At 44.5% G+C, this 24,117-nt stretch overlaps 1 protein-coding gene across 2 annotated transcripts in view; it reads left to right on the forward strand.

Moving 5' to 3' along the window:
* PDE8A (phosphodiesterase 8A) overlaps positions 1-24,117 on the forward strand; it is a 148,987-nt gene that overhangs the window by 89,483 nt on the left and 35,387 nt on the right. For both annotated transcript variants that reach the window (XM_057720858.1, XM_057720859.1), the window contains 7 exons: positions 2,515-2,603; positions 6,721-6,799; positions 8,407-8,544; positions 13,024-13,112; positions 14,687-14,738; positions 14,840-14,882; positions 20,394-20,471. In XM_057720858.1, the coding sequence (XP_057576841.1) occupies positions 2,515-2,603; positions 6,721-6,799; positions 8,407-8,544; positions 13,024-13,112; positions 14,687-14,738; positions 14,840-14,882; positions 20,394-20,471 (568 nt within the window). The remainder of the gene's footprint in view (positions 1-2,514; positions 2,604-6,720; positions 6,800-8,406; positions 8,545-13,023; positions 13,113-14,686; positions 14,739-14,839; positions 14,883-20,393; positions 20,472-24,117) is intronic.

Raw genomic sequence — 24,117 nt, forward strand, 5'->3', positions numbered from 1 at the left:
TCACGGCTGACTGAGGAGTGAGCGGCAGGGCCAGCGCTCTCCTCCCCTCTCAGTGGCAGGTAGGCACGTCACCTCTCTCAGACTTCTGCGGGTAAGAAGGGCTGTGTTGGGCCTGCAGGCCCGGGGACCATCGTGCCCGTGGCCAGCAGGCCTTGCCTTCCCTCCCAGGCAACGGCAGTCACTGTGCTTTATGTGTGTGCAACAGTTGGAATTAGAGTGCTTTCTCGTGGTCAGCTGTGGTGGGTAGGAGCAGGCTTGTCTTGTTCCGCAGGTGAGGAAGCAGGCTCGGGAAGGTTAAGGGCCTCATTGAGGATCTTACAGCTTTTAAGGCATGAACCTGGGGCTGGATTTTTAAGTTGCTTGACACACAGACAAGACCCTGATCCCTGTTCAGACAGGGGGATATCAGCCTTCACTTGGCAGTAGAAGGAGCTCCTTCTGGATTGATCTGGCTTTGGCTTGGAGATAGTGGCCTGCAGATGCACTGTCTCTTAGGCCTCAGCTTCCTCCTCGGTCAGATAGAATATCATCCACGTGTTGAACAGGTGAAAGCAAGAAAGCAAAAATTATCCGCACTCTGGCTGTAGAATTTAATTAACTTTTAGAAAACACAAATATATCATTTTTCAACATAATCTCCTTACTTTTCAATACACTTTGTCCATCTGTCGACAAGCTTTTGTATTCCCTCATTAAAAAATGTTTTAGGCTGAGCTGCGAGCCACAAATGCACCGTTGTCTTCACTTCTTCATCAGAAGTGACTTCGTCCTCGTAGGGCTGTTTTCAGGGGACCAAACAGGTGAAAGTCCGATGGAGCAAGATGAGGACTATAGGGAGGATGCTTTAACACCTCAAAACGAAGTTTTTGCAGAATGTCCACAGTATGGGTAGAAGTGTGCGGATGTGCACACCCTCAGACCAAAAAAAAATTAATCCCTGCACGCTGCTCTTCTGTCTTGCAGATCACAAGTGGGGCATCCGTTTTTGCTCACACCGCAGTTACAAATGAATTGACGTAACACATTCGCACCTGCACAGCAGTGACTGGGGAGACAGTAGCCTTGAACAGAAAGCGCTGATAAGACAATGCAGCCAACAGAAGTTTTAATATAACCAGAGTGTGGATAATTTTTGACTCACCCTCATGTGTATGTGTGTACACACACATACACACATATAGTTTTTCAGATTCTTTTCCATTAAAGGTTATTATAAGATATTGAATGTAGTTTCCTCTGATGTACAATGGGACCTTGTTTACCTATTTGACACATAGTAGTGTATATGCATTAATCCCAAACTCCTAATTTATCCCCACCTCCTTTCCCCTTTGATAACCATCAATTTGTTGTCTGTGTCTGTGAGTGTATTTCTGTTTTGTAAATAATTCATTTGTATTTTTTTTTAGACCCCACATATAGGTGATATCACATGATAGTTGTCTTTTTCTAACTTACTTCACTTAGTATGATGATCCCTGGGTCCATTCATGTTGCTGCAAATTGCATCATTTCATTCTTTTTTGCAGCTAACAGTCCATTGTACACGTGGTACACCCCCCTGCCCCCCTCCCCCCCCCATCTTCTTTATCCATTCCTCTGCCAGTGGACACTTAGGAGGTTGCTTCCATGTCTTGGCTGTTGTAAATAGTACTGCTGTGAACATTGGGGTGCATGTATCTTTTCAAATCATAGTTTTCTCTGGTTATATGCCCAGGAATGGAGCCCTATTTTTTCTAATTCCATTTATTTACTGCTTTATTGAGATACCATTCATATACCATGTAATTCAGCTATTTATTTATTTTAAACTTGATATAATATTTTTATACAAGAAATATATAAAATAATAATACAATTTTCCATTTCCTCATTTCACTTGATAATGTCTTATATGTCATTCCATGTAAGTATATATTCACATCATTCTTTTTAATAGCTGCATGCTGTTCCAGTAAATGATTATAGTATAATATACTATAGCTTTTTAAAAATTAATTTATTTAAAAATTTTTTAATTCAGTTTTATTTTTTTCTCTTTCCAGCAAATGCCTTACCCTTTCTTCCTTCCTTCCTTCCTTTCTTTCTTCCTTTCTCCCTCCCTCCCTCCCTCCCTCCCTCTCTCTCTCTCTCTCTCTCTCTTTCTTTCTTTCTTTCTTTCTTTCTTTCTTTCTTTCTTTTCTTTCTCTTCCTTTCTTCCTTTTTCTTTCTTTCTCTCTCTGCCTTTTTTTTTTCTTTATTGGGGTATATTTGATCAGTTCAGCCACTTAAAGTGTACAACTCAGTGGTTTTTTAATATATTCTCAGGTGGGTGCAAGCACTTTTTTAAAAGCTAATTTGGTATCCATAAGTTTTTATCTCTCATTTCCTGTTCATTGTTAAAGATAAATTATTTTTTTTAGATTTTAGGTACCAAGTTGAGAAGTCTGTTGGAAAGAATTATTTTTTATATGTGCATATAATAATTTAAAGGTACACATTTGTTTATCCACAAAATCCCCTTTCTGTTTGTAGAGGTATGTGGAAAACCCCAGCCCCATGGCCTGTTACAATGAACTGCTGCAGCTGGAGTTCGGAGAGGTGCGCTCACAGCTGAAACTCAGGTAATTCTGCTGCTTCTGGAAAACCCACTATACTACATAAGGCATTATTACAAGTGAGGACTTTGGTCGTGGGCAGCTACATTTTGGCTGTAACTGACATGCTAAAATGGGATAGGGTGGTGGGAAGGCATCTCTCCTCATATAGGACTTCCTCCGAGTCTGCCTGGATGTCTAACAGGTGGTCATGTTAGTGATTGGAGACTCAGTATTTAAAGATGGGGCTCCAATGGGGAATTCCCTGGCAGTCCAGTGATTAAAACTCGGTGCTGTCACTGCCAGGGTCTGGGTTTGATTCCTAGTGGGGGAACTAAGATCCCACAAGCCACATGGCACAGCCAAAGGAAAAAAAGAAAAAAAAAAAAATGGGGCTCCAAAATAACAGCAAATGAAAAAGCAGGATGCAGAGGTATATATACTGAATTATCTGTTTTGTTTTTTAATTAAAAAATTACTTTTAATATACACACACACCCAACCTGTTAACATTATTATCTCTCGTAGGTGACATTTTTTCTTCTCTACAGTAGGCATTTTCTAATTTGCTGTTGCTAAACAGTTTTTTTTTTAACTGAAATAAGTGTAAACCTAGTTCTTGTAGAGTGAGAAAAGCAGAAAAGTTATTATATGAAGTTGACAGAAGTGAAAAAAAATGTCAGTAGCTCTTTATCATCCTAGGTCTCTTCCTTGGGTGGTCTTCTGTTCTTTAACCAGGTCTTCTATTCCTTTACCAGGATCAAAGAGAGAATGAAATTCTCTTTGTGCTCAAGGCAGAGATAAGGGGATTAGAATTTGAAGTATTAAGGTTGGTAGGGACCAGCACAGGGTACCACATGCAGAGAAGAAAAATACCTCATAGATGAGATGAAATGAAGCGTGAGGTAGCAAAGAAGTGCTGCTGAGCCAGAGGTGTTTCAGGGCTAGTGAGGTCTGCAAAAAGAGCTCCTTTTTTGTTGCCCAACTTTTCAGGGAAACTTGAGATGGACGGTTGGCCTTGGGCCTGCCTCCTTCTGACTCCTGGGTCTTCCTCAGCCTGGCTGCAGCACGCCCACAGTGAGCTGGGCTGCCGTCCTCTCTGAGAAGGGAGTGAAATTGTGGAGCAGGGGGTGATGTTAGAGCTTATTTTGTCACATCACGAATCACGATGCAGAAACCGAGACCCAGGGAGGTTTACTGACTTACATCGAGATCTCACATGCAGCACGTGGCCAAGGTAGTTCTTTAGGTTGTAACCCACATTTTCAACACTGCACTCATTGTCTCTCCTCATGCTCTGCTTTGTTTTCTGTGCGCCAGCCGACAGCGAAAGGGCGACGTCCATTCTAAAGGGAGATGTGAAAATATGAAGGGAAAGGGGAAGTCTGGGGCTAGAGAATTGGGAGCAATAGAGAGAGACTTGTTCTGAGAGATATTAAAAGGGACTGAAAAGCTGTAACAAGCAATTTTGTGTTACTGCTAGATCAGTAAACTAGAATGTAAAGTCCTGAAATAGATGTGAGAGTATTGAAGAATTAAGAACATAAGTATATGAGTTCAACGTGGCAATTTAAATTCACACAGGAAAGGGTGGACTTTTCAGTGAATAGAATTGTGACAACTTGTTAACTATTTGGAAAGAAAATTAGGTTATGTCGTGATCTCACAGCCAGTCCCAAAATAAACTCCAGTGTGCGTAATGTTAAAAAGTAGGGCCACATAAGTACTAAAAATATAAGTGAACATATGTAATTGGATAGTGAAGTCTTTTTAAACCAAGCATGGCATAAAAGCCAGATTTCATAAAGGAAGAGAATCAGATTAGACAACATAAAAATGTTAAGCTTGTCTCAGTAAAAGTACCTTAAATAATGTTAAAAATTTAGACAAATAACAAACTGGGGAAAATACATTCATAACATATAGGACGGACAGGGTAATATCCTAAATATGTAAAGAGTTTTGGTGAATCAGTTTAAAAACCGGAACATGTAATAAAGAAATTTTAAAGGACATGTTGTAAACAAGCAGTTTATAGGAGATATTAATGGCCAATAAACATGAAAAATTGTGAAGCTTCACTGGTAACCAAAGAAATGAAAATGATACACCATTTTTATTTACCAGATCTGCAAAAATTAAAAAAAGAGTGGTAAAACCCAGTAGGGGTTCTCACAGATGCATCTCCTCCAAGCTTGTTACATCAGAGATGGAAACTTACTTCTCGTTGTTTTTTGGTTCTTGTTTTTTTCAAATAACAGCTTTATTAAGGTAATTCACATACTTTTTATATGCCAAGACGAGCTAATTTTTATTGGCTAAGCTGCTTTGTCTTATTTAGCTAGACAGTTTAGTAATACCAGGAATAATGAAAAGTATTGTAATTGTTGATTTTCGTCATCTAATCTCTGCACTTTATGTACAAGTAGACAGTTGCTTTCTTTTTTTCATCGTATGAGGCATATGCAAGAAAAAAACTGAAAGCAGCCTAAGTGTCCAGTCATGGGGAATTTGTTTGAATAAATTATGGTATAACTTTACAATAGAATATTATATAGTTACTAAACGTGATGATAGGGAACTCATCATTGATATGGAGAGATGTTAATGTATATTGTTCAGTGGGACAAGCAGATTGTCAGACTGTAGAGTATGATCCTGTTTTTATAAGTACATATATTACACGTACATTTACACAAGACGTTGCCTGGAACACCAATTGACATGTATGTTTCGGGATTTCAGATGATTTAATCTCATTTATTTTTAAACAGATTTATTGAGATATAATTCACATTCTATACAATTTACCTATTTAAAGTATGCAATTCAGTGGCTTTTAGTATGTTCACAGAGTTGTGCAACCATCACCACAATTTTAGAACATTTTCATTACCCCCAGCCCTAGATAACCACTAATCTAATTTCTCTCTCTGTGTAGATTTGCCTGTTCTGGACATTTCATATAAATAGAATCATACCATATGTGGTCCTTTGGGACTGACTTAACTTAGCATAATGTTTTTCAAGTTTCAACCGTATTATGGCATGTGTAAGGACTTTATATTTTTATATGTGCATAGTATCCCATTGTATGGACAGACCACATTTTATTCATCCAGTAATCAGGTGATGGACATTAGGGTTGTTTCCACCTGTGGGCTGTAAGTTTTTGTGTAGAAGTATGTTTTCATTTCTGTAGGGTATCCACCTAGGAGTGAAATTGCTGGGTCGTATGGTAACTATGTTTAACAGCTTGAGGAACTGCCAGACTGGTTTCCAAAGCAGCTACACCATTTTACACTCCCACCAGCAGTGCACAAGGGTTCCTCACCAACACTTGTTTTTAACCTCTATTTTTAAAAAAATGTTATTTATTTGGCCACACTGCACGGCTTGTGGGATCTCAGTTCCCCAGCCAGGGACTGAAACCGGGCCTGGGCAGTGGAAGTCCAGAATCCTATCCACTAGGCCACTAGGGAACTCCCTATCTCTTTTTGATTATAGCTCTCCTAGTGATTATGATGTAGTATCTCATTTATTTTTATTTTCTGATTAAAAAAAAAACTACATGTTTGTCACCTGTGCAGTTAAGAAATGTTTTCCCACACTGAGGGCAAAGGAGAACGCTCACACGTAAGGCTAGGTGGAAGCAGGGCACAAAGCCTGTGATCCCGATGATCCCGATGTTGTGGAAGGAACTTGTTGAAAATGATAGCTGCAAACCACGGCTGCCTCCTTTCTTCCAGGCTTCGTGTGGGGTTCTCGACTCCATTTTCTCACTGAGTCCTCACGAGACCCTTCAGATGGTGAGAAGGGAGACCCAGGGAGGTTCAGTCCTGTCCCACAGCCAGTGAAGGGCTGTGATCTGACCCTGGTGTGTGTTCCACCTGGTCCCCTTGTCCTTAGGATGCAAAGGAGGGCACCAAATTGTGCACAGTCAGGATCCCAAGTAGTGGGGTTGCAGGAGGTGTTTATTTCTTCCTTATGCCTTTTAATATTTCCCCCTTCTTTTTCTTGAGATAGCATTAGTTACCTTTATAATCAGAGAACACATTTAAAGAAGTTAATGTAATATCCCAGGATTGTATTACATTTTATAGCATTTACATGAATCAGTCCTTTTTCTCTTCTACCCATAAAGGGCTTGTAACTCAATATTCACTGCATTAGAGAAGAGTCAAGAAGCAATTGAAATTACAAGTGAAGACCACATTATACAGGTTTGTTATTTTGAAAGTTTGTCCTTCTGAATTTCTGGTTCGTTTGCATTTTTAGGATTGAACCCCTCCAATATGTTATTGTGTTTTTTTTTTCTTTGAAGTTCAAGGGACCAGTTTTTCCTTAGAGGATTATCAGAACAAAATCTATAAAATATGTAATTTAAAATAAATTCCCTATAGGTAAGAAAAGGTTCTAACAATTGCTTAATGTGCTAGAAAATATTCTGTAGAAGTATGGCATCTGCATTTATTATTTCTCACTTTTTTGCTCATTCATTTATTTAGCAAGGAGGGACTTTTGTCCAGAGGATGATTCCTGGGGTGGAGCGGGGTGGGGAGAGACTGCTGTGGCAAGGAGAGGCTCCGCCCGTAAGGGCTGCACGCTTTCACCTCTCTTACTGTTTTTGAAGATAGTTTACACCTATAGAAATGTACTGGAAACTACTGAAAATTCCAAAAATAAACTAGTAATTACTTAACAAATTACCCATTATTAGCAAAGTGACTTCCTATAAGTGACTTAAGATAACATGGTTTTCAGATAACAGCAAAAGAGTGAGTGGTGCCAGAGGAATGTTCCTTTTGTCTGAGAACAAGCCCCACTTGGATTTTAGTTCCGAGTACTCCAGTTCTTCACTTTAACTAGTGAGTTTCTTGGTAAAGAGCTGATGATGTCAGCATACAGGAGTTGCTGCCCTGAGAGGAGACACTGGCCAGTGCTCGAGGTCTCAGGCTTGGTATCAGTCAGGCCTGGGTTCCAGTCAGCCTCAGCCCCTTCCTAGCAGGGCATCTTCCGTCAGGTTACTAAATCTGTCTGAATCTGCTCTCATCTGTACAAATGGGAATAATATTAATGCTAACAATAGCCTACCTTTTTGTAAGGATGTTCTGAGGACTAAATGAGTTACTGTGTGTGAAGTGCTTACTACAGTGCCTAGCAAGGAAAACAAACCTTAAACAGTATGATTATTGTTTTATCATCATTATTTGTTATTTTTATTAGCACATGCACAGCTTTTCCATTTATTTTCTTCTAGTCTTACAGTCCTATTTGAAATTTAACCGTAAAGCCTCACATTTGTAAACACGTCCCAGTTCATAGCCTGCTTTCCACACTCATCATTCATTTGCATCATGTGAGAGAGGCGAAATAAGTGTGTCATCCCCATTAAACAGATGTGTAGACTGAGACTTGGAGAGGTTAAATGACTTGTGAGAGTAGAGCCTGGATTTTCAGACTCCCCGTCTGGTGCTTTCTTCCACTGTGTCATAATCTTAACAGCCCTTTTGTGGCAGGCCCGGGTCTGTCTCCATGCAGCTTCTTTCCTCTGCTGGTGTTTAAGTGGGAGTGGGCCTGCTGCCCTCCCTGGAGCCTCAGGAGAACATGGTAGCAAGCCCAGCCCCATGTCATCAGAGCAGAGGCTTCTCCAGACTCTGAGGTTTTTCTGGGGTTGTGTTCTTGTGGCTTTACAACCATCATAGTGAGCACCAGGCTTCTGGGCTTTCTGGGGAAAAAATATGATGGTTTAGGTTGAACACCTTTGACTGTCCTCTTTTCAAAATTTCTTTTAATGCACTTGATGTTTTTTCTTTTGTCTCCCCCTCAGTATGCAAATCCGGCATTTGAAACAACAATGGGCTATCAGTCAGGTGAATTAATAGGGAAGGAGTTAGCAGAAGTGCCTATAAATGAAAAAAAGGCTGATTTGCTCGATACTATAAATTCATGCATCAGGATAGGCAAGGTAAGTAAGAGGTCAGTACCCTTGTTATTTTCACATAACAAAGAGGGAATGAAGGAGACTTAGCAGTCACTGAGCACTGCGAGAGCCTGGTAATCTCAGTCTCACTCTTCCCAGAAGCCTGGGGAAGTATAGATAGTGTTATCTCTGTTATGCCCATTTTGCAGATGAGGAAACTGAGGCCAAGAAAGTGTATATATATATATCCTGATCAGCCAATAGGAGTAATTTTGACACTTAAAATCATTGTTTTCATTTTTGTAATAAGTAAGGTGATCTTTCTAATAATTGATCTTCTAAGTGGTGTATGTTGGCAAATGGTAAAGGATTGCCAGTGCGTTGACACATTCTCTGAACCCGTCAGTTCTCTGAGTCTCGTTCATTCATTCAGCATTTTTTGCATGCCATGTGTGCTAGATTCTGGTATAGAAAGAAGAGCAAAACAAAAATTCCTTAGAGAACTCATTGCAGGGTGCAAAACAGACAGATAAAAGGAGTCATTACATTTTGATGTGAGAAGTCACAGCACTGTGTTGCTGGATGGGTAGACAAAGCAAGGCAGGTTCAGTCTGAAAGGTTATTTCTCTCTCTAAACTGTGGCTTCTGACAGCACCTCACTGTTACTAGGTTTTTAAATGTGATGAGAAGGAAAAGGCTACCACTTTCCGTAGTCATTCTTAGGCTTTTCTTGCTGGGCACTTTTTAACTTTCAGAAATTGGGGCTATGAATCTGATTATTCAGAACATTTGAAAAATTGGTGACCTGCTGTCCTGCCAGCTGTCTGGAGGCCCTGTGGCAGTGATGCCCTTTCCCTGTGGCATTTGGCCCATGCCTCCCACAGCACACAAGAGCAGTCTGCCAGAGGGGGCAGAGAGGCTGTGCAAGGCTTATACCTCCACTTGGCTTGGGCCCCTCGAAGACACTATCAGTGGGCTGGTGTCCTTTGCTTTCCCGTGGCTCTGAGCACAAGATGGCTTTGCAGCGAGAACAGGGAAAGAACAGGCCAGCTGCGGGGCCCAGTGGTGCACTCTCAGGGCAGTCACAAAAACGGGCACTGCTCGAATCCTGTTTTACCTTCAGCTTTTCTGTCGAGGATGATGATTTTCTTACTGGAGAGTGGCAGGTCCTCTGGAAAGAGAGATGAAGTCTGAAATGAATGAAGAGACCTTAGGTGCTCAGGCCCACCAGTGTTCCCTCCCTGAGCTGAGAGGGGCGTCCTCGGAAGGCAGCTACAGGACAGCAGCCATCGCAGACCCCAGCAGCCTCCGAGGGGCTTTATCGTGCCTCCCCAGTCCTGGCAGTTAGGTCCCGTGCTGCCACCGCGTCAGCCAGTGGTTTTGCTGTGAGGTTCAGTGGGGTGTGAAACAGAGGTGGTGGCTCTTGTGCTCCTTGATCTGGCATCTACACTTGCAGTGAGGAATCCCATCTCACTCTCACTGAGGAGAGCAAGTCAAGATGGGGGAGCGGGGATCCAGAGGATTAACTGTAGGCTCTGGGATCCATCCAGATCCCTGGGAACAGCGTCTCGCCTCCTGAGTTATGCTGTCAGGCACCAGGGACAAAGAGCCTCGAATCCCAACAGCAGGACACCTGTTCTCTAAAATCGGTATTTGCTGTGAGCAGAGAATATGAAAGATTATCATATTATCAACCTCTATACTGCTTTATTTCAAAAAAGACCCCAGGCATTTGTTTTGTGTGATTCTGAGTTCTTGGGGAGAGTGCAGAAGCTGCCATTTGTCTTCTGTTGGTACCCTGCTGATTCATGGCCAACCCTGCAGCAGGACAGACCACTTAGCTGGGCAGTTTTTTGAGGAGAAAGATATACGGCCTTTCTGACTGAGTCTCCCTAGGGAGAAGAAGGGCTTGTGGAGAATCAGCTGGCCCTGGGCAAACAATGGTACCATGGTCAGTGGAGAGAGTTCAGACATGTGCTGGGAACCAGGATGGAGCCTTCAGAAGTGGTCAGGTGACTGGGGCAGGGCTTTGGAATGTCAGCTTCTGGGTGTCCAATCAGTTGGATAGTCTTGGGGGCAGAGGAGAAATTCTGATGATGTTCAAACAGAGACTATTGCAAACACCACTCTCTATAAACCTCCTCTGCCTGCTGCTCTCAGCCAGTGGCTCCCCTTTCAGGTGACACTCATAACTATTCAGCACCTTGATTTTCAGTCCCACGCTCCTTCCTTGCAGCCCTTTATGTGTCCTTCTTGACTCTCCCCCCCCGTTTCTTCTTCCCTAAGTCTTCTCTTTCAGGGCCCTAGAAGCCCTGGCCTCCCATCTTCTCAGATACCTAAGCCTTCTACTGGCTCTTCTCTTGTAGCAGTTTTGCATTTTTCCCCTGAGAAACTGTGTCTTGTAGGTGCTGAAGAAACGCTAGCTGCTCGGCTGCCGGCCTCTGAGGATGAGGTACAGCCGCAGAGCCCTTTAGCTTTCCACACCTTTTCCCTTCCGCAGCTCCGGGGACTCTCCGTCTTTTCTCCCTCGCTGCCTCCCCTCTTCTCCCACTTTCCTCCATCTCTTTCCTCCCAGGTTTACCAGGGCTGTTTGTCCCCTGCTGGTGCCTCAGAAAGCTCCTTTGTTGTTGAGCATCTTTTCTGCTCTACATAGGTGTCTCCCAGTTTTAGTCCCAGGGTCTTTTCCAAGGTCTGTTTCAACATCCTGCTGTCATCTTGGAATCCACTTGTAGAGCGATGATTTTCTCTCATCCCCCAATAACAAAAGACCTGATCCATCTCCAGCCTCTGCTGTCTCAAAAAATATTTTTTTTTGAGAGACAAAAAAATATTTTTTGTTTCCATTGTAGACTGGAAAACTTACAGGCAGCTCTATTATCCAAGCAAAGTCATTGGCTAAATTGTCCTCCCTCACCTGGACTGTCCAGCTTTGGCTGACAGGGCTTCTTACACCTTGATGTGGGATCTGGCAGCTGCCCATATCTGTTCAGAAAGGAATGGAGGAGAAAATCCTGAATATATGTTTTGAAGTGCTGACTGGCTGACTGAATTGGTCTCCCATATTTGTCCTCTCTCTCTTTTTATAACAGCTCTGTTGAGAGAGAATTCATATGCCATACAATCCATCCCTTTAAAGTGTACAGTTCATTGGTGGTTGGTATATTCACAGAGGTTTGCAAACATCAGCACAATCCGTTTCCTGTATTTCTCTGGATAGTGAGCTTCAGAAGTAACTCTTAGAGCTGTGTGCTGAAGCCTTCTGAGGTGGCTTCGTGGGGCTGTGAATGTGGAGGACAGGCTGCACAGTCCTGCCCAAGGATCCCTGTCTAGTCCTTGCCCGTTTCAGGCACAGGCCACTCTCCCCTCAGAACTGGAGTGAGTAAGGCCCGCACTCCCTTTTGCTCCAGGGCAAGTAAGCACCTAGCTGGGCTCTTGGGCTGTTTTTTAATTTAGTCCTTTCTTGGTGCCCATTGTGTTCAGAAGGACATCGGGAAGCCTCAATAACCATCCTTCGGTTCTGTCAGTGTCCTGGTTTCTCTTGGATCCACTTTCCCAGAGGAGTCTGAAGATGAGACTTTACCATTAGCATTTGCATGCAGGTTGCCACTCCCCGAGCACAGATTTCAGAACTGACTCTGCGTAAGAGTACGAACAGGAGACTTGAGCTAGGCTGCCGTGGTGTTCCACTCCCCACCTGGGTCAGCTCTAGGCCCTGTGCAACTCAGGAAGTTCAAGAAGGGTATGAAACACCCTAGGAATTCAAGGTCCTACAGTGGGTTTTAGGGATTTTTATAGCTTAAGGACCTTGGTGACTCTTGGAGGAATTTAGAATGGTTTAAGTGGTCACAGAACCCAGCCCCATCCCAGGTTTCTCTCCATCAACCCCGGAGTAGGGGAGCCACCTGTAGCCCCTGTTTGCTCCCTGTGGTCACAGCCTGGGCATACCTGCTCTCCCATCGCAGTGAATCCCTGTATTCTGTCTGCTCCAGAGAGCACGACAAAAACAATGGCAGCGCTGGCTTTTAAGGTCTCACGTAGTTGTTCTGCGTGAGCCCCGTCCTGGCTGTTAGCTCACCGTCCCCACCCTACCTGCAGAAGGTACACAACAGAGAGGGCAGCCCCTTTGCTGCCCCAGTCCTGAGTCTCTCCCCCTCCCAAACGCAGGGGCAGAGGCCACGCTTCCCCTCCACCACAGCAGCTAGGAGGTGTGAGAGGAGGAAGCTGGACCTGAAAGAGTGCTCCCCATTTGTGGGCCCAGGGCCTCTCTTGCCAGCAGAAAGCCACTGAAAACACACAACCATTTAGACTGTGGTGACCTGGCCTTTGTTGGCAATCTAGGAGAAGATGGACTTGGGAGGTTGAGAAAGAATTGTCGGATTACCCAAAATTGCCTTTGGGGTTGGGATGGTTTTATTATCCTAATTGCTTTAGTGGCCATGGTAAATGAATGGAAACATGAGGTGGAAAATGCTTAGGTGTATGTTTTGAACACAGTGTATAATGATGCTTACATTCCATTTATAGGAATGGCAAGGAATTTACTCTGCCAAAAAGAAAAATGGAGATAACGTACAACAAAATGTGAAGATAATACCTGTCATTGGACAGGGAGGGTAAGTGGAAAAAACAAGTACTTCAGTCAACGTACCATGTTTGGCTTATTGCAGAATTTGCTTTGAATACTTAACTAAGTTAAGAACTGCATGCAGAAATTTCTAAGAAAGACTTATAACGAGATCAGCTACCGTCAAAGAATGGCCTGCCAGGGTGGTTTGCTCGTGGTTGCAGCCTGAGCCTCCAGCTGGCCCCCCAGAGCCACCAGACGCCGACAGTCTTGCTTAAGCTGTGTGAGCACATAAAAGACTAAAGTATTCAAATCCGAGTGCCACTCTACTGAACTGTGTGCTAAGAACACTCACTGGCAGACTCCCTATATTTAAAAGATTTCAATCTAATTTGATAGCCTGTGTGTTATTTCTGCACAGAATTATCAAACTAGGTAAAAGTATTTTAAATACTAACATGTATGTAAACGCATATGAAACAGATGTGACCACAGATTGGAAGGCAGTGTCTATCAGGAGCCTTAAAATGTCATATGGTGTGTCTCAGAATCTATCTTAAATAATACCAGCAGTGGAAAATTGTGAATGTGAATTCTAGAACACCCAACAATAAAATACACAACCATTAGAAATGATGATCATAAAAAACTAAATTATAGGGGAAATGTTTTTGATAAATGCAAAAGTCAAAATGTAAAATCATACCTAGTATATCATCTCAGTCATGAAACCAAAAGAAGGAAAAAAAGACCAGGAGGAGGTGTGGCGATGGTGGTTGTAACAACTGCTGCTGTCCATGAGCCCTCCCCTCCCCGGGGAGGCTCTCAGTGCCTGGTGGATGTCACTTCATTTGGTCCTGACCGCAGCCCTGTGATGTGGGCACTGTGACTGTCTCTGTTGGACAGAGGCTTAGAGAGGTGAGGCTCAGCCCGGGGTCCTCTGCGCTGACCGTGTGGCTCACGTGCTTGGTCACCAGACTTTACTGCCAGCTGGTGATTGCCTCAGAGAGAGAGCTCTGTGTGGGCTCTCTGTTCTGATTCTTTGCCTTTTTATGTCCTTTCCAAATTTTGGGGGGATAACTCTGTAGGGATCGGATTATCAAGGGGAAAAGCTGAAAACTCGAAGGAACAATAAATAAGGAAGGAGAGTCAGCATCTTCTGAGATAAGCCCCGGTGGTTTTGTCCTAGACTCGCACATTCGGCCCCAGTGTGGCCTGTGGCTGTGTCCATGAATGACTGTGAGCAGGCTGTTTGTTGAAACTTGAAGAGCATCCATATGAAGGGTTGTGAAAATGAAAACACGTTAAGGAATTAAAGGCATTTGCTTCATTAACATGTAGTACATTTTTAAAAGAGGCATTTTTTATTATATGTTGTGATGCCTCGGAAGGATTTTGTTGTTTTTACTGAAGAGTCAACTTCTCTGCTACAGAGACACCAGAGAATGCTTGTAGACTCCTGTGTGTTTATGGGTGGCCTTGGCCACAAACAATAGAGCTGCTCTCCTCCAAGCATTGTGTGTATTATGAAAGAGAGATGCTCTTTCTGTAATGAAAAATTAGCTCGATATCCACCAGGATAGAGAGCCAGGAGAGAAATAATGCATTGTTTTCTACTTGCAGAAAAATTAGACACTATGTGTCCATTATCAGAATGTGCAATGGCAACAATAAGGTATGTAAGGAGAGCCCTTGGGACCCCAGGGACCCAGCAAGATTTCCCTTCCTGCGGTAACTAGGCACTCAGAACTAATGACTTCTAAAATTCATTTTTAGGCTGAGAAAATAGCTGAATGTGTTCAGTCTGACACTCATACAGGTACGGTGCCCCATATTCATTCTTAGGGTTCCTTGATTGAGCTTTTGAGAAAATAAAAATAAAAACAGACCCTGCCTCTGACGAGCTTGCTTGGTGCGTAGGTGGGGCTGTATTTTCCTAGCAGGGTGGCAGCATTTCTCTCCCTGATTCCCAGGCTGGTTTCTGAGTCAAAGGACCTGAGCACAGGTGGGCGTTCCGACAGGTGTCCTGGGGTGGGTCTCAGCCTGTGGGGAGAGAACTGGTCGTCTCCAATGCATGAACTTACGTGAAGAAGTGTGGTTTGTTGGCCTGATCTGTGCTTTAAGAGGCAACGGTGTTGGTATCAGACTGCAGTACTTTAGCAGGGACGCTTTCACCACCAGCCTACAGGGAGGCAGGTGGACCCCTCAGACTTGCCTCACGTCGTATCTGTCTTGTGAGGACTTACTGTGCTTTGGGCACCATCCGCTCATCCCGTTATCTGTGTGACAGCAGATGTTTTTCCCTGGCCTGGAGTCACCCGTTTCCTTCCAGGGTATGTCATGGCTTCAGCAGGACCCCTTCCTACTCTGGCCCTCACTTGTGATGGTGCAGGTCCACTCCGGCTCCATGCCAGAGGCTCTCCATCCAGCCTGTGTGGATGCTTTTTGGCACCCTGCCACACCCAGGCCTTGCTCTGGTTGCCCAGCTAGTCTGTAGGAGCCTCCAAGCAGAAGACTTTGTCTTCCATCCCTTCAACTATTGATGATGTGCTTTCAGCAGTACCAGAACAGTTCACTTATTCGTTCTAGGACGTTTTCCCCTGTGTTTTTCTGAATGTTTATTGTGTATGAGGCACTGTGCCGAGTACTTAACTTACAGTGTGTTTAGTTGAAGCCGTGCAGGAACCCAGAGGGGTAGACACTTTATAGATGAAGGAAACTGAGAGGCTACATAATTTGCCCAGGGATATCCATCTAGAAAGTGGTAGAGCTGGCACTCAAATCCAGATGGCCAGCTCCAGAAGCTCTGAAGCACACGCCAGGACAGTTTTTGTGGGTGCCCCAAGAGTAATCAGGCTGTAATCTGGAAAGAGGAGAAACATACTGACACCAAGGGACACATAGCAAGTGATAAGAAGTGATCATTAGTGGGTGAGAAAGGCAGGGGAAGAGGAGAAAGCTCCAGGCAGGGAGAAGTGGATTTGAGTAAGAAGATGGGTGTGGGAGGAAAAACATTGCAGAAATACCAGGGTGAGTCAAAAATTATCTGCACTCTGGCTGTGCGGCCAACAGAAGTTTTACTATAACTGGAGTGTGGACAATTTTTGACTCACCCTGGTAAAAACAGTTACTGAAGAAGGAAAGTACAGAGTGTATTCTAAAAAGAGCAGGGTTAAAAATATTGACTGGTATAAAAGGTCGGTGTGGAAAGGAGTTGGGATCATGAAGGATCCTTAGATGGTAGGTGGGAAATTAGGATTTTCTTCTGTAGGCAGAGGGAGTTGGAGAATTTTTGAGTGAGGGAGTAGCATAATGACACCTGAACTCTGAGAAGGTTTCGGAGCCTGTATGTAACAGATTACCTGGAAGGAGGGTTCAGAGCTGAGAATACCAACATTGCCATCGTGTAGAGGAGAGAAAACAGGCCAGGGCATAATTCATCCAAGACAGTGCACGGGGCGCACGTGCCAGGCCAGGTGACTGTCTCTGCTTGTGAGAAACCTGCTTTCTGTGTTTCTAGTAGGGGGATGGTTAGCGCAGGGACAAGGAGGGGGTCCGGAAGGGCCTTGCCGGCCACGGGCCAGGTTGCGGGTCAGGTGGTGCGGAGCAGGGCGTAGGTGTATTTTACAGGTGTTCTCATGCGCAGCCGCGGTCTGGACCTGGCAGACCTGAAGGAGTATTACTGTGGACCTGGAGAAAGTGAGCTTTCTTAAGAGCAGGAGGAGGAAGCAGGGAGCCTGGGGCTGGGCGGCAGCTAGAGGCTTGGCCGTGTGGAGTCGTGAGACCCCGAGGTGGGGTCCCGGTGCAGCTCTGGCGCTCCTCAAACGCTCGAACTGTTGAGAGCGTCCGAGAAAGTTCTCCGAAAGTCTCTTCGCAGAGTGACTTTGCGGCAAGTCACATAAGAAGCCTGGTTCTCAGCTTCCTCAGACCCAGAACGGAGCTCCGGCCAGGGCAGGCGGTGTCCTGGTGTCCGGATGGAGGCGGCTGCTGGGTGGTTCCTGTTCCCCAGGGCTTCTCCAGGCTCCCCTGGATCTACCCAGCAGGCCAAGGAACAGCAGCCGCCTCCATCCGGACACCAGGACACCACCTGCCCTTTCCTCTCCTAAAAAGTTGGGCAGTGCGGAAGGATCGCATTTTCTGGAACAGGAATCCGAGAGACGTGAAGTCGCGGGCGGTGCTGAACCCGAGCCCAGGTCGGCGGAGGCCGGTTTAGCGTTCCCTGCGCTGGCCTGGGTCGGGTGTGGGTGTCCCTTCCCGGCCGCGGGCTGGTTGAGAGGTCAGGGTCACCCGGCCTTGTGAGCCCCTCGGCCTTCCCCGCGGGAGCAGCAGCCTGGCAGCTGGAGGTGCTTTAAGAACCAGCAACAAAGTGCTCTGGGGACTCAGAGGAGCAGGGATCTGAACAGGGCTGTCGGGAGCAGGCAGGTCTAGTCTTGCTGCCCAGGGAAGGTAACGTAAGACGTTGAGTAGGAGTGGAAGCTTGCTTGTGTGCCCCCACGCTTGCTGCTTGCTTCCTTCCAGCCGCACCGTGCCCCTTCCGCGCAGGCGGCATCCTCCTCCGGAGACGCCTTCCTCCTCTTCCGGGTTCCGCTGCAAAGCGCTGCTCATCTCCTCCCTGCCCTCCCCCAGAGGAGACCTGCTCCTTCCTCCTGGGGCTCCTTCTGCACTTCAGAGCCATGACTGTCACTCTTAGTTCACCCGCTTTTGTTCGCTTCTGGACTGCCCCTGTGAGAATGTGGACCGCACCTCATTCGTCTTCACATCCCTAGCGCCTGGCTTACAGCCTGACACGTGGTAGATGCCCAGTAGGTGTTTGTTGAGTGGCAAAAAGGAAGAAGAATGAAGAACATCGAGAAGTTCAGTGCGCAGTCTTCTCAGCCAGCTGTGTGCACACCGATCTCCACTAAGCTCAGAGGAAGGAGAGGGGCTGGGGTCTGTGCGTGGTTGAGAGGAGGTGCAGTTGGAAGGGGCGAGCACTTGGAGAGGGCGCCAGGTCATAGGTCGGAGGCAGAGGGAGCAGATGCCAAGGCTGTTCCTGGGGTGGGGGGGGGGGGAAGGGACTGTACCAACACAGCCCATGCGTAGTCAACACAGCGAGAGGTGAAAGGCGGGCTGTTGCAAGCAGACAGTTCCTGTCCTTGACTGCCAGTAGGTTCCTCTTTATCTCTGAGGTGCTGATGGGTTCTGAGTGAGGGAGCCATGGACTCAGAGTGGTTGTATTCACGGTAGTTTGATTTGTGTACAGGCATGTGCAGTTGGTTGGAGAAGCAGATGTGTCTGTTGAGCATCCGTTAATGTGCTGACTGTGCCAAGCACCTAGGAAAGGGAGGGGAAGGTTATTTCTGCCCTCATGTCATTCACAGCTGGCAAGGAAGACAGTCAGTAAAGCAGGTGGTTACTGGCAGTGTTGGGGGTGGGGGTGAGGCATCAGGGAAAAATTTCCCAGAGGTGATGATACCTAAACCGCATCTCACCTGCATCTTCAAAGAGGACTGAGACTTAACCAGGTGAAGGAGGTGGCAGGGGAGAGGCACATTCCGAAGCGGGGGTAAACCTTTGTACCAAGGCAGAGAGGTTTAGAAGGTGAACCAGCACATCATAAATAGTTCGTGATGGCTGGGGAGAGGAGGTCCAGATATCATAGGACTCTGCGTGCCAGACTGGGGAATTTAAATATGATCTTAAAAACAGTGATGAACGATTAAAATGTTTTAATCGGGAGAGTGGTCTGGCCACATTTTTGTTTCAGGAGGATCACTTGGCTCCCTGTAGAGAATGGGTCGAAGGGGGCAAAGTTGGGCCCGGTAGGACCCATGAGGCAGGCTGTCATTATCATCCAGAGGAGGATGACAAGTGTCTGAGCCAGGACAGGGACAGGGCAGGGGTAGATTACAGAGGTATTTAGGAGGTCAAGTCCATAGATTTATCTGACCTCTTGAGGGAGAGGAGCAAGGAGGAATCGTGGATGACTTCTCTTCAATTTAAGCAAAAAGGTAGATGCCGTTTGGCGACCTGGGATAAGGAGTGATTTGGGAGAAGATGAGTGAACTCTTTTGGATAGTGAGCTCATTTGAAGCTCCTGAGGGGAGTCCAGACAGAGGTGACCAGTGGCCAGTTCAGATGTAAGTCTGGAACTCAGGAGGAAGGCCTGGGATAAGACAGCAACACAGGAATTAGTCAAAGCTGTAGGAAAGAATGAGGTCTCTTGAGGGAATTGTGTTGTCTGAGAAGAGAAGGAGGGCTAAGAGGAGCGAACCTGTGCTGAGGAAGAGGGAATGAATCGTGATGGAAACTAGGAAGGAAAAGTAGGAGATGTAAGGAAAGCCAGCGTGGACTTGTGCAGACCAGAAGTCTCCAGCAAGCATGATCAGTTGTGTGTAGCACCACAAGTCAGTCAAGTCAGGTAAGGACTGAATCGTGTCCTTCAGATGTAGTAACAAGGTCACTGCCAGTGCCCACATAGAAGAGAAGGTAGCAGATAGCAGGTGGGGAAGGTTCTGGACGGTGGGAGCAGTACCAAGGGCCCGCATTTGGATCCTTTTTGTGAGCAGGAATCCAGCTGAGGAAGCCAGGAAAAGGCAGAGAAGACAGAAGCTGCAGGTGGGAGAGCTGAGCTCGAGCGCCAGCTGTGTGCTCGCTCATCTGCACGGCAGCTCCCAGTTTCCTCGTCTGTGAAACAGAGACAGGTTGGAGAGGCTTGCCGCCACATGTGACACCCAGCGGTGCACAGAGGAGGGCACAGGAAGGAAGGTCAGCTTTGCCTTGTCATTGATTGGCGTGGGGTCAGGGAGAGAGAGGAGTCCAAGACAAGCCCTGTTTGGGCCTGGAAGGATAGTGGTGCCATCCACGGGAAGTGGGGGCAGAGAATACACCCGAGACTAGTGCTCCCTGTACTACCCTCCAAAGAGAGGCACATTCTTCCCTCAGACGTTTTAGAGCTTGTATTGTAGAAAAAAATACAAGGCAGATTTTGTTTTTTTCCTTTGGGGCAAGGGTGGATGGGGATCAAAATGTTCCCACCACTTTATTCAGTTGTGTAGAAGTGTAATAGGTGACGTTCTCCTGAGTTCATTTCTGCTAGTTTTTGCATCATGGGACTCTGTAATTACATAATCTGGAAACGGAAAAGCACTCGAGAAAAGTCAGCCTCCCTTAAAGCCTAATTGTTCATAGCCTTCATCTCTGTGCACTGTGTTGATTTTTGTGACATCCTAAATGGTATTTTATTGGTAATTCTTAAATGTTGTTTTTTAGAAGTTTTATGTTGGTAATTTTCCTAATATGTTGTTAAAATCCCTTTCAGAGGTAATTTATATTTTAATTGTTTCCACAGATAATCAGTCAGGCAAACATAAAGACAGGAGAAAAAGCTCACTAGATGTCAGAACTGTGGCCTCTCGAACAAGCGAAGGTAGGTGACAAAGACAAGAGGAGGAAGCCTGGTCCTGTGAGCACTGACTGCACGGGCACACGTGACGCTTCCTCCCCAGTCTTATCCCTGGGTCGCTGCCCCCACTCCTGCTCAGGAGAGGGAAGGGGACCGCTCGCAGTCTGTGTCCATTTCTCCTTCGCCCCGGGCTCCTTTGCCAGTGGGTTCCATTCTGACCCTTTCGATGGAGTCAGGGAATAAAGAAAAAAAGAAGATACCTTTTACCATCTGTTCTATAGTTGTTTTCCTGAACTGTAACAGCAGATGTCAGTTTATCTGCTATAATTGTATGTGTAACGCATTTGGAAGTTCTCAATGATATATTCCATTGTGGGTGGCAGTCTGCCATGGAAGCTTACCTTTTGGTGGGGAAGTGAGCTGCATTTGGGGATGTGAAAGACTTTTAATAAGCAAATATTATTTAAGTTCTAAGTGGGATATAACTTTTTTTTTGTTAAAACAGTGTTATGCTTTTAGTAACTTTTCAAGGTTAAGAAGTGATTTAATAATTTTTTAAAAGCAAGATTATGGGAATAAAGTTAGATATGATTTCTAGTGTTATTTTGATTATTTCTGATTTCTGATACTGATTTTCTTTTTTTTTAAGAACTTTTATTGAAATACAGTTAACATACAATAAACTGCATACATTTAGAGTGTACAATTTGGTATCCCAATCTCCCAATTCATTCCCCCCCCAATCCTCCCCGCTTTCCCCCCTTGGTGTCCATATGTTTGTTCTTTACATCTGGGTTTCTATTTCTGCCTTGCAAACCGGTTGATTTGTACCATTTTTCTGTATTTGCATAGGGATATAATTTTTTTTTTTTTTTTTTTTGGCACGCGGGCTTAGTTGCTCCGCGGCATGTGGGATCTTCCTGGAGCTGGGATCGAACCCGTGACCTCTGCATTGGCAGGCAGATTCTTAACCACTGCGCCACCTAGGAAGCCCAGGGATATAATTTTTTAAAGATTATGTAGATATGTAAAATTCCTGAATGATCTAGGAGTTTTAAAGATGCAATGAAAATTATCAGTAGATAACGTGGAGGCAAATATTACTGCTAGCTATGTACTTTGACTCAAAGATGAATTGGGAAGCACATGGAGTTGATTGTTACTAGATAAAAATCCAAAACTTTGCAGATGTTACAGTAGAGATCCAGTGCCTCACTTCTCTCATGGGTTTGTTGTGAGGACCGGAAGATATGCTTATGTGTCCCTTGCACTTGGAAGATAAAGGGATCCCACCCCTGCTGCGAGGGCAGGGAGCAAAGTGATATTACAGGGAAGAGTGTGGGCTTTGGCCTCAGCATGACCTTGATTCAGGTCCCACTTCATCTACTTTGTGTACAGCCTTGGGGATAGACCTGTGTGCTTCCATTTCTTTATCATCAAATGGGGATGATCATGCTGCCCACAGAGACCACGCGAGGGGGCGTGAGTGTGGCGAGTCACTCGTGCCCTGAACCGTCTTTACCGCCACAGTCTGACTTCTGTGCATCCTTTGGATTACTTTTTCCATTTCTGTATTTTTAAGAGTTAAACATTTTTCTTTTAATGTTTTTGGTTTTTAATCACTGTTCTTTTTAATTGACTTGTAATTTACATATGATACAGTTTGTATTAAGTGTTGAGTTCAATAGGTTTTGACACTTCTATATAGACTGTAACCACCCACCGCCCAAAATCGATACAGAAAATGCACACGTGCAGGCCTGCACTTGCACACGTTTCTCCACACAGAGGCATCCACTGATTTCTGCACCGTAAGTTAATTTGGCCTCTTCTAGTGCTTCATGGAAATAATGGAATCGTACAGCATGCATTCTGTGTGTCTGGCTTCTTTCTCTCCTTTTAGTGTTCTTGAGATTCATCTGTGTTGCTTGGTGCATCAGTTCTTTTTCATTGCTTGGTAGGACTCCGTTGTATGAATATGCTACAGTTTGTTTATCCATTCTCTTATTAATGGCCCTTCCTGCTCCTCTTCCACTTTGGAGCTGTTAAGAGCAAGGCTGCTGTGAATATTTTTATGCAAGTATGTGTGTGTGTGTGGGGGGGGAGGGGGACGTGTTGTTCATCTCCTACCTAGGGGTGGACTTGCTTGGGCTTTGGGCAGCTGCAGACAGTTCTGCAGTGTGGGTTGTACCAGGTACCATCAGTAATCTCTGAGAGTTCCAGTTGCTCTGCGTCCTCCCACACTTGGTTATACCAGTGTTCTAAACTTTAGCTATTCTACCAGATGTGGTTTTAATTTTAATTTTCCTAATGACTAATGAGGTCGAGCACCCCTTTTATATGCTTATTGGCCATTTGGATACCCTCTTTTGTGAAGTGATGTTCAAATATTTTGCCCATTTTTATCACTGGGTTGTTTATCTTTCTCTTGTTGGTGTGTAGGAATTCTATTTATATTCTAGATATGGACATAAGTATTCCATATGTATTGTTCTTAGTCTGGAGATTGCTTTTTCACTCTTTTAGTGGTGTTTTAATGAACAGAGGTTCTTAATGAATCTTGCTTTTTTGTGTCCTGTTTAAGAAATCTTTCTCCATCCCAAGGCCATGGTATATTCTCCCGTATTTTCTTCTAGAAGCTTTATTGTTTTACCTTTAACTTTGGGTCTGTAATCCATTTCAAATTAAGTTTTATATCTAGTGAGGGTATGGATCAAGGATGAATTTCCACCCTACAGGGAAACCCAACTGGCCCATCACCATATTGAAAAAACCATCTTTTGCAGTACTTTCATTATTGTAAACCAGTTGACTATAAATATATGGTCTGTTTTCTGGACTCTGTTCTATTTCATTGTTATGTTAGTCCTTGCTTGCACTAATACCATGATTGATTCCTGTGGTCACATGGTAAGTCTCAATATCTGGTAGTGTAAAGTTCTACAAGATTATCTTGGCTATTCTAGGTCCTTTCATTTCCATATAACATTTAGAATCGGCTTGTTAGTTTACACACACTCACACACACACAAAACCTCCTGGGATTTTATTTGCGAGTGTCTTAAATCTGTAGATCAGTTTGGGGAAAATTGAAATCTGGATAACGCTGAGTCTTTCAAAACATGAACATGCTCTTTGTCTTTATTTAGGTTGTCTTTTATTTTTTCTCAGCAGTGTTTTGCATTTTCAGTGTATAAATCTTGCACATCTTTCCATTAGATTTATTCCTAAATATTGATGTTTTTTTGATGCTGTCATAATGGTGTTTTTTATTTGTTTGTCACTTGTTGCTAGTATATAGTAATATAATTGACCTTTGCGTGTTGACCTTGTAACCAGTAACCTTGATAAATTTACTCATCCATTGTTAAGAGTAGTGTTTGCAGATTCTTTCAAACTTTCTGCATACACAGTCACGACAATCTTTATACCTTTTATTTGTTTTTCTTACCTTACTGCATTCACAGTATTGTTTGGTTTTGATAAGTATATGTCCCTTTCATTATATTTTTAAATGAGAGCAAGTCTTTTTATGACATAGTGATAGGATAGTGGTTTTTATTTTTGGCTTAATGACCTTGTCGGGTAAAATGGAAAGACGGCAACCATGTGCTGATGGCCAAAATTAGATTTAAGGAGTTTTGTTGGTCTCCAAAGATTAAAGCATTTG

Source organism: Hippopotamus amphibius, chromosome 2 (assembly GCF_030028045.1).
Source record: "Hippopotamus amphibius kiboko isolate mHipAmp2 chromosome 2, mHipAmp2.hap2, whole genome shotgun sequence".
In the NCBI taxonomy this organism is placed as follows: domain Eukaryota; kingdom Metazoa; phylum Chordata; class Mammalia; order Artiodactyla; family Hippopotamidae; genus Hippopotamus; species Hippopotamus amphibius.